Source organism: Miscanthus floridulus, chromosome 2 (assembly GCF_019320115.1).
Source record: "Miscanthus floridulus cultivar M001 chromosome 2, ASM1932011v1, whole genome shotgun sequence".
Lineage (NCBI taxonomy): Eukaryota > Viridiplantae > Streptophyta > Magnoliopsida > Poales > Poaceae > Miscanthus > Miscanthus floridulus.
In genome coordinates this window covers 137,849,461-137,863,913 of record NC_089581.1, presented here as the reverse complement: position 1 = coordinate 137,863,913, position 14,453 = coordinate 137,849,461, and the positions used below count along the sequence as shown (strand labels likewise).

The 14,453-nt window shown below is 43.6% G+C and overlaps 1 protein-coding gene across 1 annotated transcript; it reads left to right on the top strand.

Annotated features, from left to right (window-relative positions):
• Positions 1–9,001: 9,001 nt before the first annotated feature.
• Positions 9,002–10,891, top strand: LOC136539820 (dimethylnonatriene synthase-like). The gene is made up of 2 exons (XM_066531813.1): positions 9,002–10,003; positions 10,090–10,891. Exons 1-2 carry the CDS (start codon positions 9,086–9,088, stop codon positions 10,729–10,731), a joined length of 1,560 nt encoding a protein of 519 aa, XP_066387910.1. The 5' UTR covers positions 9,002–9,085; the 3' UTR covers positions 10,732–10,891.
• Positions 10,892–14,453: the final 3,562 nt, after the last annotated feature.

The window sequence follows — 14,453 nt, the reverse complement described above, 5'->3', positions numbered from 1 at the left end:
CATTTGGTAGTTGTTGGTATTTATTAACGCACACAGATAAATTCGCAAGCGCACGGATACCGTTGTAGCTTTCATCCGAAAGTATTCCAAGTATCGTATCTACAGGAAAACATGTGAGACTAACTACGGTCTAACTTAACTAAGAGTAGCAACAAGGTTAGGATAAATAGGAGCGTAGAGAGGATAACTAAGGTTCTCTTGTTCTGACTTTGATAAGCTATGTCTTCTACTATTCAACTGGGGACATTACGTAAGGAAAGACACCAGCAGAGGATGCTTTCCTTCACAACCGGGTCCTACTTGGCCTACAAACGGGAGGTGGACTACAGAGGGCTCAACGAATGTGTCACACTTGTGTTCTAACGCTACTTCGCGATCTACCACTGGTCCGGAATGCAGGGTGCATCCACGATTAACCCAAGTCCAAGCATCACGTTTACACTTATGATTAATACTTTACTCCCCCTAGGAAGAGAATAAAGCACTCAAAAGAGTCATGATCCTGATGAATAATATAAACAAGATGCTTACTTGAATCAGAAGTTGATTACCAGAGAAATCTCAGAAGCAAGCTCAAGTAGAACTTAGATCGGCCAAGGTACAAGCTATAGAGAGAGCACCGACAAGCCGGCACCTCCTCCAAACTCTTCCCTCACTCTCTATCTCACTATTTCTTTTGATAAGACTAGATCCTATGAAGGACTATTCTTCTCTTGATTGCTGGCTCTGATCCTGATGAGGAGGATATGGATTAGGGTTTTAGGATGGCTCTTTGGAGGGGGGTATAGGGTCATATATATAGGGGGCAACATCAATTCTGGACCCTCGGATCAAACCGACTTAAAAGGATGGCGTAGATGCAATCTAGGAGGCAGTGGAGAACCGACATTCGAAGGAGAGGCTGACCAGGGGGCCCATAGGTCGGGCGGCCTAGTGGTGGGGCCGACCAGCCCCACCTGGCAGCCACTTAGGATCTGCTGCGGTGGGTTGCCTTCTGGAGTGTTCTGGAGTCTTCTGGAGTTGTTTATGATGTGGTTAAGCACAATTAAGTTCGACGTTTGGGTCCACGTTAACGGTTTTCTGAATAAACCCTGCTAAAAATATAGATTCACCAAAACTTATGGAATTTGTTAGTTTAAACCCCTAGACCTATGTTTAATGATGGAATTAAGTATATGTGTAGGTTATATTGATGGTTTATAATTGATATTAATGACCGTCAACAAGCTCCTCCAAACTTACCCTTTGCCAGTCTCTGAGCAAAGTTAAACTTAAACAATGGATCAGGAGTTGCTACTATGCTTTCACGCCTCAAAAGTACACATGCGTTCAATCAAGAATTCTCCTCCGGATTAAAATAAACTGATCTGAATTTCAAACTTACCCATATTACCTTCAACCATGGGGCTTCTTAGCCTTCACTTGGGTCTTGAGCAATTGAAAGATAGAACAATCAAGTCAAGCACTATGTCTCAAATTCTTTGTTCTACCATTGTTCTGGAGTTTTTATAAGTATTCAAAATAAAACTAAGAGATTCCATTGTATGACACTCTCAAGTCTCTCAATATATGTGGTATTTGTGGATCCTCACCAAGACAATAAAGATGTTATGCCTTTTTCTTCCTACCACTAAGGCTTATGTGGAGTTCATAGGTAGGGAGAAAGCTAGAGCATACTTATAATGCATATATTGTAAAGTCAAACAACGGATCCAAAGAGAGCTGAGTCATACAATCAAATCAAGAGGTGCATGCGTGTAGATATATGGTGGATATATATAGTGGCTAACCTAATTCTACTTTGCACCTTAAAAACTTATCTCTCTTTTAAAACTTGGAAACATTTGCTAGAGAACTGGGGCTATCTTATTTATCTCTTTTTCTCTTTTTTCAGGCGGGCTTCTAAGTACCCATTGTTTTAAATATCTCGGACACTTGTCCATTTTTTTCTCAACTCCCTCTTTTTTTTCTTTTCTTTCTCTTTTCTTTTTTTATATGAATAACTTTTGCATAGCACATGCCTCTTTTCTGCAACAAAACTTTGAGAGATAGCAACAAGAACTTGGAGCATTTATTTGGTGGATGGGAAACCTAACAAGCATGTTTTTGTGTTCACCCCTAGTGTAGGAGTAGAACATTTTTTGGTGGATCTAGATTGAAGGCATGTTTCTATGTCTATCCCCAATGTAGGAATAGTAGGTGTATATGTGGGTGATGTGTATGTGATCTTGATTTTAAGAGCATGACAAACCTCTCATAAGGGTCAACAAAGCTTGATGAAACTCAATGCAAAAGCAAGCAGCATATATGTAAAAGTTTTCCTAGCCTAAATAATATGTATGGCTCTGATGGAAATTCAAGCTTTGTCATACAGGAACTCATCATGTAGCATTTTTATGTTTTTCAAAGATAAATCTCCAGTACTTTAGTGTCACTAGGAACAAGATAAACAGCAGCTCAGACCTTCTCATATCATATCCGTCAACTACCTAGATTTAGATTAAGCATATGTCACCATGAGTTTCAAGTTCATAGTAAATCCTTATATTAAAACAGTCTTATCCAAAACTCAGGAGAATTCAAGGCTGAAAACTAGGTACTTGAAAGGAATTACAACAGAGCAACTATTCATCATTTCCATTTAAGAGATTATTTTGAGTCCTCTTTATTTTATTCAGCTCTTAAAAACAAATTAAAGCAAACTAGACACACCTTTTTTTATTTTATTTTTAATTTTACTAGATCACACATTATTATAAATGACTAATGCAAAGATAAATTTATATTTTGTTTTTCATTCATCATTTTTACTAATTAAAAGAAACTAAAACTAAAATAAAGGGGAAAGAATACTTACCTGGATACATGGGAGTGCTTCTTCCCCAAGCTAGTTCTTTCGGTGAGGGTTCGGTGTTGTAAGTCCTTTGAACCGGACTTCTCCTTGTGAAGTTCATTAATCAAGTACCTCGGTTTGCTCTGAAGACGAGGGTTCTTGTGATGACGTCTCTAATAGTGATGTCACCTTCTTCTGCCAAACCCGTCATAGTTCTGAGTTTGGATTTTGGTTTGACAGGTTCAGAACATTTGTAGAAATTAGGAGAATCAACTTACTCTCCCATACTTTGCTTGAAGTGTGTCCTGCTCATAAAGACAAGGTAGAGATCAAGTGCATAGGTTCTGTTGATGGAAAAACACCAACAGAACCAAAACTTTATTCATTCTTCTCTAGCCTTAGGCACATGGAACAAGATGAAGTTGATGTTATGCGATTTGTTCAATTATATCATGGGGGATAAGATCAGAAGATTGAATATGAATGTAGAATTTAAGTACATTTGACCAAAAGGGTAATATTGCTTAACCCATGTAAGGATTGTCTATCTGTGCATAATGTATCAATCTTTACATGATCATGACTATCATCTTCTAGAGATAGGAGGTGTATTTTTTCAGTTCATTTGGTTAAGGCTATGAGATCAAGAAAATGGTGCTAGTAACAAGCTTAAAGAACATGTTAAGTTAGTCAGATTGTATCAAGTAAGTTGTAACTCAAACATATTTGTTTCTTAGTTATGTGCCTACCCGAATCAAGGAAAACTATTTAAATAATGACCATTTACCTTAGGATGTTATCTTCGTCATTGAAGCATGATGACACCACATGACGAATGGTAGATGACTCGCGATGGTCCTTCCCTTTTTGCTTGAAGTTTTCATTGTTCGGCTAGCCTCACAGTTATGAGCTTCTTGTTGCCTAGATTGCACCCTTCCTTTCTCATCCTTTTGTCATGCCATCTTTCTGCTCTTCGATCTTGTCATTTTGTTGGACCTTCCGTCTCACCCTTTGTTTTATGCCTCAATGATTTGTTTTCACAAATGATCTCCTGTTGGTGAGGGCTTATTAGGTCCATTGATCGAGACTTCTCCTTGCATTTAGCTTTTCTTTGCATCATCTGATCCAGGAGATGAGGATGCGACAAGTTGCATGTTCTTCTCTCGTCAACCTCTTTGATTTTCGTTGATTCTTGGTTGACGAGATGTTGTTCATTGGAGATGCAGACTTGAGTTCCTCCATCCATGATGAATGAGCTGTGTCTTTTTTTCACAAAGTTATTGGAGTTCATCATGTGTCTTGCTTCATCTTTGATTTGAATGTATCTCGTGACCTACCCAAATTGAATTGAGAGTTCACTGCAGGGGTTAGTCCAACAAAATATCCAATATCTACTAGAGCATACTATCGGCTCAAAAATTAACCTAGACACCACGTCTAATTTGATTTAGGAAGGCATTTTAACCTAAGCATAATGCTTAATTTAAAAGCCTTTGGAAGTACGATCATGTAACATCTCTGGTGTTACGAGCTTGCTTAGCACCTAGGTTAATGCCTAAGAGAAGTTAGCAAAACAAATTTTCGAGTTTAAAAATTTAAAGCACACATGGAATTATAAATGAATCTTGTGTGACTCGCTTTTGTGAATAAAACAAACAAATAAGTGTCGCTAGTCAACTTGTCTCGGTGCTTAACAACTTTTAAATAACTAGGTAGCGTGCTCGTGCGTTGCTACTATATAGCTAACAATTTATACTAAAAACATACGGATCTCACGATAAGATAAATATCAACGTTAAAGTTACAGTTAATCCAAAAAGCAAAGTTTGTGAAATTAACAGTCACGGAGAGCGTGGCGTCACAGGCTCGCAAACTTTACCATATTTATATCGGCAGAAAGAAATATCCGATATCCATTTTTTTCGTGCGCTAATAAATCCACAATAAGTTTCACCGTAACTCCATACCATCCTGTACACAAGTTCGAGTATATATATAAAATATTAGTGTCTTTCACATGGGTAATACTACGTGTCTTAAAAAAACTCTCACAAAACATAAAAAATCTTTCACAAAACCTTAAAACAAAGTATGTTATATCACCGTATAGTGCCCGCGCCGTCGACCTCGCTGTACACAAGTGGGGCTAACGATGGGAACAAAATAATATTTGACCAACGGCCCAACGACGGCCAAAGTCAAGGTCTGTGGGATACAACCCGACACTTTACTATTGCAGCTCTAATTGCAATAAAATTTGAATGTTTCCCTTCAAAGAAAATAGCTGAGTGTTCCACTTCAAACAAACACAGATTATGACAACACAACTCTAGAAAACCATTTTAAAAGATCCGTCATAGCATGCAGCAATAGAATAGCATAGCAAAAACTTACAACGATGAAAATCTTTCACTGTATTCTTTGAATTAGGAAAACAGGAACTTAAAAAAAACATGAATGTTATAAAACGTAGGTTTCCATGAGTATCAATCAAAATAAAAATAAAACATGAATTGTTAAATAGGCTGAGAAGCAATGTTTTGCTTACATTCATATATTCATTTTCCTCGCAAAAAAAAATCATATTCATTTGCTTACAAAATCCAAAGTTCCAGTGCTACTATTTGTTCATGCCTTTCAATGTTTGTTCACCCCAACAACATTTGCAGATACATGAAGTCTAGAAATCTAAGTGTTTTGTAGCCTCACATAGCAGTCAATAAAGTTCAGGAGTGGGGTTCTGAAAAAAATGTTATCTAAACTCCCTCTTAATGAAAAACGTGCCATGGTACGGTCACGAAAAAAATTATATTCATAAATCAGTTTTGAAGCAAACCTGGTAAACAAATTTGAAGCAACATGTGAAGAATGGTTTCATGTAATTATATCAATTTTGCCTATGTATGTGAGCGAATGGGCAAACTCTGAGTTCTTAAATATTTTTTAGTGCACCCGGTCATCTTTGTTAAGGACCACTCAGTTGAGACAAGCAGGTACTCTAGTGCGTAGAAAATTGAGGAAAGAAATCAACGACCTTACGTTTAATCTCCATGAATTTAAAAGATGATGCGAACCCATAATTCAGTGATATATATACTGAAGAAAGCTATCTATAGATCTCAACCATATCATCTGCACTTCTGAAGTTCTAACCTGATTTATTTCTTTACTTGAACTCCAGATCATATTTCCTTTCTGCAAAGAGTTGGAGAACATAGCCATTAGTAGGATGGACTATTAATATAACAAAACTTATAATAGGATGGACTGTTAATATAACAATTATCCCAATATTAAAAAGTTGATAATCGACCTTTACAGGAAGGGGAAGGGAACAACAACAACAGGCAACAGACTTGAAAAACAAATCTGTAGAAAACAAATTTCATAATTAACTTTTGGTTCTTGCGCACAACTGCATATTGTGGATTGCTCTATCTGTAGAACAAATTTCAGAATTCACAGTATGGCATTCGAGAAAAAAAAAACAGTATGCATTAACTACAAATTAATTTGTCTCCTATCGCAGTTCCATAAGGAAGGCGAAAGAGGAGAGGAAATTAATTAGGCGATTGGATGCTGGCTGATGTGTCCTTACATGGCTCATCGAGGCAAGGGTGAATGCAAGATGCGAAGGGCATGATGGCCTAAATCTCCCTCATGATCTCCTTGTCGCCCTTCTCCTTGATAGCCCTGACGAACATCAGAAGAAGATGCAATCAAGCCATGACACATGCGGCACTGGCTACTTACCGATTGATTAGGGTCCTAGGAAGAGAGTGAAGAAGTGGGGATAAGAGTAAGGGTGGCCCACCCCTTCTCGATGACCTCAGCGTCTATGATGATGTTGAAGTCCAACGCTCTAGCACACCTCGCTGGTGGGTGGTGGCCTTGCTCATGATCACTAGCTTAACCCACTGCATCTTCCCGGACTCCAACCATTCTGCAACATTTAGTTTTAGACAAAAGATCTACATGCCGTAGTATACAATTTTTATGGAAAGAAAAAACTACACAGCGGCAAGAAATTCCACGTACTCGAAGCTACAGGAAGACAATACGTTTGGGATCTTAGATATGATAATATGAATCCCATTTTCAATAAGATTGATTTCACGACTTCCCACTAGCAGACCTCAATCGTACTATTAAATCAATAGTGGTGGTCTCCCTGATAATATCTCCTTAGTTTGAGCAGTGATTCACCACGACAGTGACCGATTGAGAACTGAGACTGAATCGCGACAGAACAAAATGTGATTCAGGAAGAAAGGATAGGGCACGCAAGAAAAGAACGGGAGATTAGGATGAACCTTGGTGCTTGCGCATGGTCTACACCGTTGACCGCTCCTCAGCATGCGCGCTACCGCCGCCGCTCGGCCCACGCGATGCCGTCGCCGCTCCCCGGCCCTTGCGATGTCGCCGTAGCAGCTAGCGCATTTTGCCTATGGCGCTCCTAACTCGATGACGATGGCGTTGGAGCCCCACAGCGTGATGATGTCCTTGGACGCCGTCCGCGACATCACTTTGGTCTCCACTTCTCCTCACTCGGACGGATGGGATCGCAACCACATAATCGTAGGCAATTTTTGTTTCCTTCTTCATTCGCCGGGATAGTCGCCGTCGCGGGGTCCACTTCATGCTCCCTCGCGCAAGCTAGGGAAGCTGGGCAGGCGAGCGAGTGAGGGAGAAAAGAGAATTGTCGGTGATTGTGTGGGGCGCCGGTGTTTCCTTTATTCTCGCGGTGATTACCTCCAACTTCCATCTATTCTAACACGCGATTTTTGTTTCCTTCTTCATTCGCCTTGATTTGGCGTTTGCCTTCCATGCACGGGTGGGATTTCGTTTTATCTCTTTCCTTTTAAATATCGCAAGGGACGGCCACGCGTCGGAGCGAGGATGCGGGAACGCAACAGGCAGGACAATGGACCCACGTTGAAATGTCGCACCAAAAAGTGTCCACGCTTTGTTCTTTTTAGTTGTAGGAGATCTTGTGGACAAAAGTTGTTTAGGGCTTGTTTTGAAAAAGTATGAAGAAAATGCTTAAAAATGCATGATAGCAAATAAATAGCGAATGACTTGTTTATTTGATTAACCATGAAAAGCAATTTTTATAGAGCAAAAATAATATAGAACATGTGTTGAGGTTTAAATAAAAATTGAAGTACAAGTTTTGTAGAGGAAAATGCAACTTTGGTTTTGGAGAACGAATATTGTTAACTAGGGTTTTTGCCAGCTCAAAAATCGAATTTAAAATTTAAAAACCGACTTGTCGCGTCAACGGTAAAAATCTGAAATTATATTTAAAAGCGTTGTTTGTGGCGATTTGTTTTGCGCAAAATAATTACATAACACCATAATATTTTGTTCCTTGGCTTGGTATGGAGTAAAAGCTATCACGTGAAATGTTTATTGGTGGAGGCTAATAGATCTTTTGAAGTTGCCGACAAAGTGTCGCTGTTCACATCCGCGTCGCGTCGTCTCACGCACAGACATGCAGCCAATAGAGCCACGCGACGCCCGTGTGTTCGGCTGCAGTGTGCTCCCTCGCATCCGTGCTCTGGCGCGCATTATAGAGGAGAAGCCGTGCCACTGCTGCCTCGCGCACAGGCCGTGTGCAGGGGCGTCATGCGCTGTGCCGTAGCGCGTGGAACATTAGCCGTCCTTGCTGCTGTCGCGCGTCCCCTGCGTTCACGCACAAGTGGTGGCCGAGCCCAACAACAACGGCTAGACATCACGACGAAGACAAAGCAAACGTCTTTTCATGTACAAGTAGTATGTCTGGCTCAAAATTTGCCGAAATGTGATGAGAGTCTCATCACGTTTTTGCTGTGGCAAGACATTGTCGTGATGTTCATTTGTGGTGTATGAAATGGCCCCGTCACTGTCATAAAATAGTTATTGCTGTAGCTCGACTAGCGCTACCATTTTGCGTGTATGTATATTTCCTCCGTCTCAAAGTAAGTATCATTCTCTCTTAAGAGTCAAACGATTTTAACTTTATCAAATATATACAAAAAAACATTAATATTTATAGTATATAATTAGTATAGATATATTATAGAATCTATTTTTATAAACTTATTTGAAGACGTAAATGTTATTAATATTTTTTATAAATATAGGTAAACTTAAGAAAAGTTTGAGCGACACTTCTTTTGCGACAAAGCAGAGTATAACTTAAACCACCGCTCCTGGCGGACTACTCCAATGCATATATAGTAGAAACAAAAACACGTCCACCACATTCTTATGGAGCTACCAGTACCATGGAGTTCTCTCATCGGCGTGGCGCTGTTCCTTGTAGCCGTGCTCCTTCGCCGGCGGCGGTCCAGCTCCAGCAAGTACATGCTGCCGCCGGGCCCTCGGCCATGGCCGGTGATCGGCAACCTGAACCTGATCGGGCCACTCCCGCACCGCTCAATGCACGAGCTCTCCACGCGGTACGGGCCACTCATGTCGCTGCGGTTCGGCTCCTACCCCGTCGTCGTCGGCTCATCCGTCGACATGGCGAAATTCTTCCTCAAGACCCACGACCCGGCGTTCCTCGACCGCCCCGCCGTGGCCTCGGCTAGGCACATCCTCTACAACGGCTCCGACGTGCTGTGGGCGCCGTACGGTCCGTACTGGCGCCAGGGGCGCAAGCTGTACCAGAACGAGCTCCTCAGCGCGAGCCGGATCAAATCGACGGAGCATATCCGCATCGAGGAGGTGCGCTGCATGCTGCGGGATGTGTCGGCGGCCGCGTCCCGCGACGGAGGCGCGGTGGTGCGGCTCAAGGACCACCTCTCCATGGCGAGCTTCAACGTGGTCTCGCGCATGGCGCTAGGCAGGAAGTACATCTTCGACGGCGCCGGCTCGCTGATGCCGCCGGAGGCGTTCCGGTGGATGATCCAGGAGTTCTTCTTCCTCAACGGTGTGGTGAACGTCGGGGACGTGATCCCGTGGCTCAGCTTTCTGGACCTGCAGGGGTACATCAAGAGGATGAAGAGACTGAGCAAAATGATCGACCCGTTGCTCGAGCACGTCCTGGTCGAGCACAGTGAGCGGCGACGGCGACAGGGCGAGGGCTTTGTGCCGAGGGACATGGTGGACCGGCTGCTACAGCTCGCTGACGATGCCAACCTGGAGGCTCCCATCGAGCGGGATGGCATCAAGGCATTCATTCTGGTAAAGACTTCACTTTCTTTCACTCCATCTGCTGGTATATATATGTCACAGAGAGATGATCGATCGACGCGCATGAATGCCGGCAGGACATCATCGCCGCTGGCGCGGATACCTCAGCGGTGGCCACCGAGTGGGCTCTCTCGGAGCTTCTAAGGAATCCCGAGGCCATGGCCAAGGCCACGGGCGAGCTGGACCGTGTCGTCGGCGGTGGCAGGCTCGTCACGGAGGAGGACATCCCGCGCCTCCCGTACCTGGATGCTGTGGTGAAGGAGACCTTGCGCGCGCACCCCGTCGCGCCGCTGCTCGCGCCCCGGCTGTCCCGCGAGGACACCTCCGTGGGCGGCTACGATATCCCGGCCGGCACCCGCGTGTTCGTTAACGTCTGGGCCATTGCCCGAGACCCTGCTCTGTGGGGGGACGCCTCGGAGGAGTTCCGGCCGGAGCGCTTCGTCGGGAGCGGAGTGGACGTGAAGGGCCACGACTTGGAGTTCCTGCCGTTTGGGTCCGGTCGCCGGATGTGCCCGGGCCTCGGCCTCGGGATGAAGATGGTGCAGCTGATGCTAGCAAACCTTCTTCAAGCCTTTGCATGGAGGCTCCCCGACGGCGTGGGTGTGGACGACCTGAGCATGGAGGAGAAATTCGGGCTGTCCATGCCGCGAATGGTCCCGCTTGAGGCCGTACCTGAGCCCAAGCTCCCTGCTCACTTGTACGATGGGCCATGTCCATGACTCAGCCACGCACATGCACGCTTGTCTGCCCGCTGCAATCTGCATCTGCTCTGGAAGTATGATGTCGACTACTCGACTGTATATTTTTGTGCTCCTAAAAATCTGTAAGTCTCGTTGGTTGTGATAGCCTGCATAAGGGTCTAGCATTAATGGTAATGGATATCCAATTTAGCATAGCATTATACTTTCGAGTAGTATTTGGTTGTCTTGCATTTTTATTTTGCACCGTGGCCATTTATAAATGGGAAGGCCTAGCGCCCAGACGTTCGGCCCAGGCCCGCATACGGACACCTGCAACCGCCTCGCATCGGACACACCCCTACGCTTGCATCAGATCCCCTGCTAGCGACGAAATCGCATCCGGCCACCCACGACCGATCCCACGCCAGTGACCGCGTTCGACCATCCGTGACTTGATCCCTATCCCAGTTGCACCCCCGCCGTCCGTAACACTATCCCCATCCCGGTTGCGCCCCCGGCGTCAAGCCCGCTGCGCTCCTTCCCCCGCCACACCACGCTCCTCCCCTCGATGCGGCGCCATCGCTGCCGTGCCCCCGTCCTCCACCGCGCTCTGTCTCGGCTGTGCCCCTTCCCTAGTCCTAATGTCTCATCTCCTTTGCAACATCCGTCCGACCGTTGCAACATATGCATTGTACTATTGAAACATACTTGTATAATCATTGCAACATCTAGATGAAACACATGAGACATGCGTCTGAAACATTTGGAACATACATTTGCAACATACGTCTAAAATAGATGAAACATGTGGGACATACACTTGAAACATACGTGTGTAGCCATTGCAACATATGCAACATTAGATCATTTAGCAACATCAAATGAAACACATGAAACATACAGATGAAACACATTAAACATACATATGAAACGCGTGAAACATACGTCTCAAACAATTGAAATGTTTGAAGCATATACTTGCAACATACGTATGTAGCCATTGCAACATACGCAACATACAGGTGAAATACTTGAAAATAACTTTTGAAACACAGTTGAAACAAACACATGGCACCGCCGGCAGCCATGGCCAACCTGGTGGGGAACTGCGGTAGCCAATAAATGGCGCTCGGGTGTAGTGGAGAGGGAGGATGGCGGCAGGCAAGCGGCTGGGTGTGGTGAACAACGCCACGCTGGAGCAGTCAAGCAGTCACTGTGGACCACGCCGTGTCGGCTCGAAGAACTCGGCGGCGAGTGGTGAGTGGCAGTGGGGAGACAGGAAAGCAGGCGGCGGTAGCGTGGTCACAGTGGAACAAGCCACGGCGATGCGGGTGCGGAGACTTGATTCGAGAATGGATGGGGAAACAACGGCAATTCGAGAAGAAGGTGCGAGCGGTGATTTTTTATTTTTATTTCCGTGCAGATGGCACTGTTGCCTGTTGGGCCGTTCTAGTGTCGAGGCCCACCAACGCGCGTCCGGACAAAACGGACTCCCTAGCCACAGCATTTATCGTTTATAAATATATATAACTATATTTATATCCAATTATTAAAGTACAAATCAGAATGTATTCGTTGTCCTTCACTCTCTCTTATACCTGTACTATAACACATCATGTGTTAAGTATGTGTTAAACGTGATCATTAAGCACTACACCAAACAGGTTGCCAGACCATCACTATCGGGTATGTTGCCCTTTACCGTTGGTTCATAAGCCCATATGATTCAGAAAATTCCAGAGAAGTTATTCACCCGGCACCCGGTAGTGAAGGCTATCACTATCGAATCAAGACACAAACCAGAAGTAATAAGTGTGATATCACTATCGGCTAAGGTTATCATTATCGGTTCATGGCTTGACCCAGCAGCGATATGAAATTACCACTGCCGAGTTTTGAGAGCTTAAGGCTTATAGTTTCCCTATCTAAGTCTAAGCCTATACTGGTAGAGATCCATAGTGCAGAGAATCAGACCTCTGATGTGTTAATCTTTCTTATGTAAGAACTAGATCTTGTTGGTGGAGGAATAAAGCAACCATTCCTCGTATATCTGAGTTCTTGCTTTGTGTTCTCGGATCGTTTAGGTTTTCCTCTCCCGAACCCCCTTCTCTTGTGTTTTGGGTGATTTCATTTTTCTAGAGATTTGAGACCGATTGGATGGCTAGAGAACAAATCTACCAACCCATTTGGTCAGATTCCTCACGAGCACAATTTGGCGGGATTTTTTTAGCAAAGTTGAGAAAACCCCAGCTCAATTCATGTATTTCTAGATCCTCAGAGTTCCCTTGATCTTTTGGGCTTGATCTTCTAGGAATATCTTCTTGACATCTTCTACCTCTGTACCAAATTTGGAGTCAATCAGACTTGATTTGGGTCGATTTCCACTTTTGGGAGGAATATTTCAGGCTGTTGGCAGGCAAAGCCGTCGAGGCCATGTTGTAGAGGCGGCCTAGCCATGTTACATAACCGACCTAGCCGGGTTTTCCACTGAGGTTCATGTTTTCAGTGTATTTTGATCTTCTGGTCTCGTTTCTCCGATCCGTCTCTTCCGTGGGGTTTCTAAGGTGCCCAGAAAGTTTTTCCAAGTCATCAAACCACTAGATGGTTTAGGTGATTTTGGTTTGGGCACTTTCTTCATTTTGGTTGAACTTGAGAGCTTCACTTTCGGGTTTTGGGGAGTTTTGGTGTTGCGCTTGGTTTTCCGCTGACGTGTGTGTTTTCCGCTGACGTGAAGGAATATTTTCACAACTATATTTTTATTCTCATTTCAAAAGGGCAATACAGCAAAAGGTGAAAGCTCGTGTTGTCTACCGAAAGTGCTTGTTTTAGGACAGAAGCTCATCCTTGTGAAACCTTCGAATTGTGCTTTAAGTTGGTGGAGTGGTTTCTCCTCCAACACCAACCTTTGTGTACCTATCTCAAGATTTATGCCAACACACAATGAGATTTGCAATATTTATGACAAACATACGCGTCTACAACCACCCTTTTAAAATTTTTATGAACAGGAAGTATTAGGGGGTTGAGAATCTCGTGTGTGGCAATGTTAGAGAGATTAATTAATTTAGGAGATTTTCCATGTGAGCATGGATTTGATGAGGTGTTCATGAAATAACTTCCATGCTCATCGATGTTATCTTTGTTTTTAGACTCCAAGGTTGTTTCTTCATGAATGTCTATTGGCGAAAACATTGTCTACATCATTTCAAGCCTATGACATTCATTGGTCATTTTATTGTCCAAAATTTCCCTTGGATTAGTGACTCTCGGGTTGATCTTGTCCAAGGCCTCATCCATCCATTCAATGGCAATGGCACATAAGTTCTTAATATCCTCCTGCCATTGTTGTTGCTCTTCTTGGTCTTTCTTGTGGCCTTGATGACTCCTATGCTTTGGGTATCTTGGTGGATTTCTAAGATCATTATGAGTTTTAGGAGAAAGAGCATAAGAGGAATCATCGGGGTCAAGGATGGGTTTGAATGAGACATCTAATGTGGACATAGAAGGGGAGAAGATAGGAATTGCTTCTAAATGACTTGGCTCTCCTTATATGGGTTCACTAGACATGACATCCTTGAATTCTTTCCAATATCCTACATGGGAATAAGGACGCTTTCTAAGAGATCCCTTCTTGAGAGGAATTGAATTATATTCACTCGAAGGTCTCTTGTGGAACTGGAAGTTTAAGCTTTTCCCAAAATCAGCATAAAAAAGATCATCCTCACAAGAAATTTTAAAATGTTAAATTTCTTCTTCCCTTG

Coding starts and splice junctions, on each gene's coding strand:
- LOC136539820 (XM_066531813.1), top strand. CDS start 9,086: ATGGAGCTACCAGTACCATGGAGTTCTCTCATCGGCGTGGCGCTGTTC. Junction 10,004..10,089: donor GCATCAAGGCATTCATTCTG/GTAAAGACTTCA, acceptor GAATGCCGGCAG/GACATCATCGCCGCTGGCGC.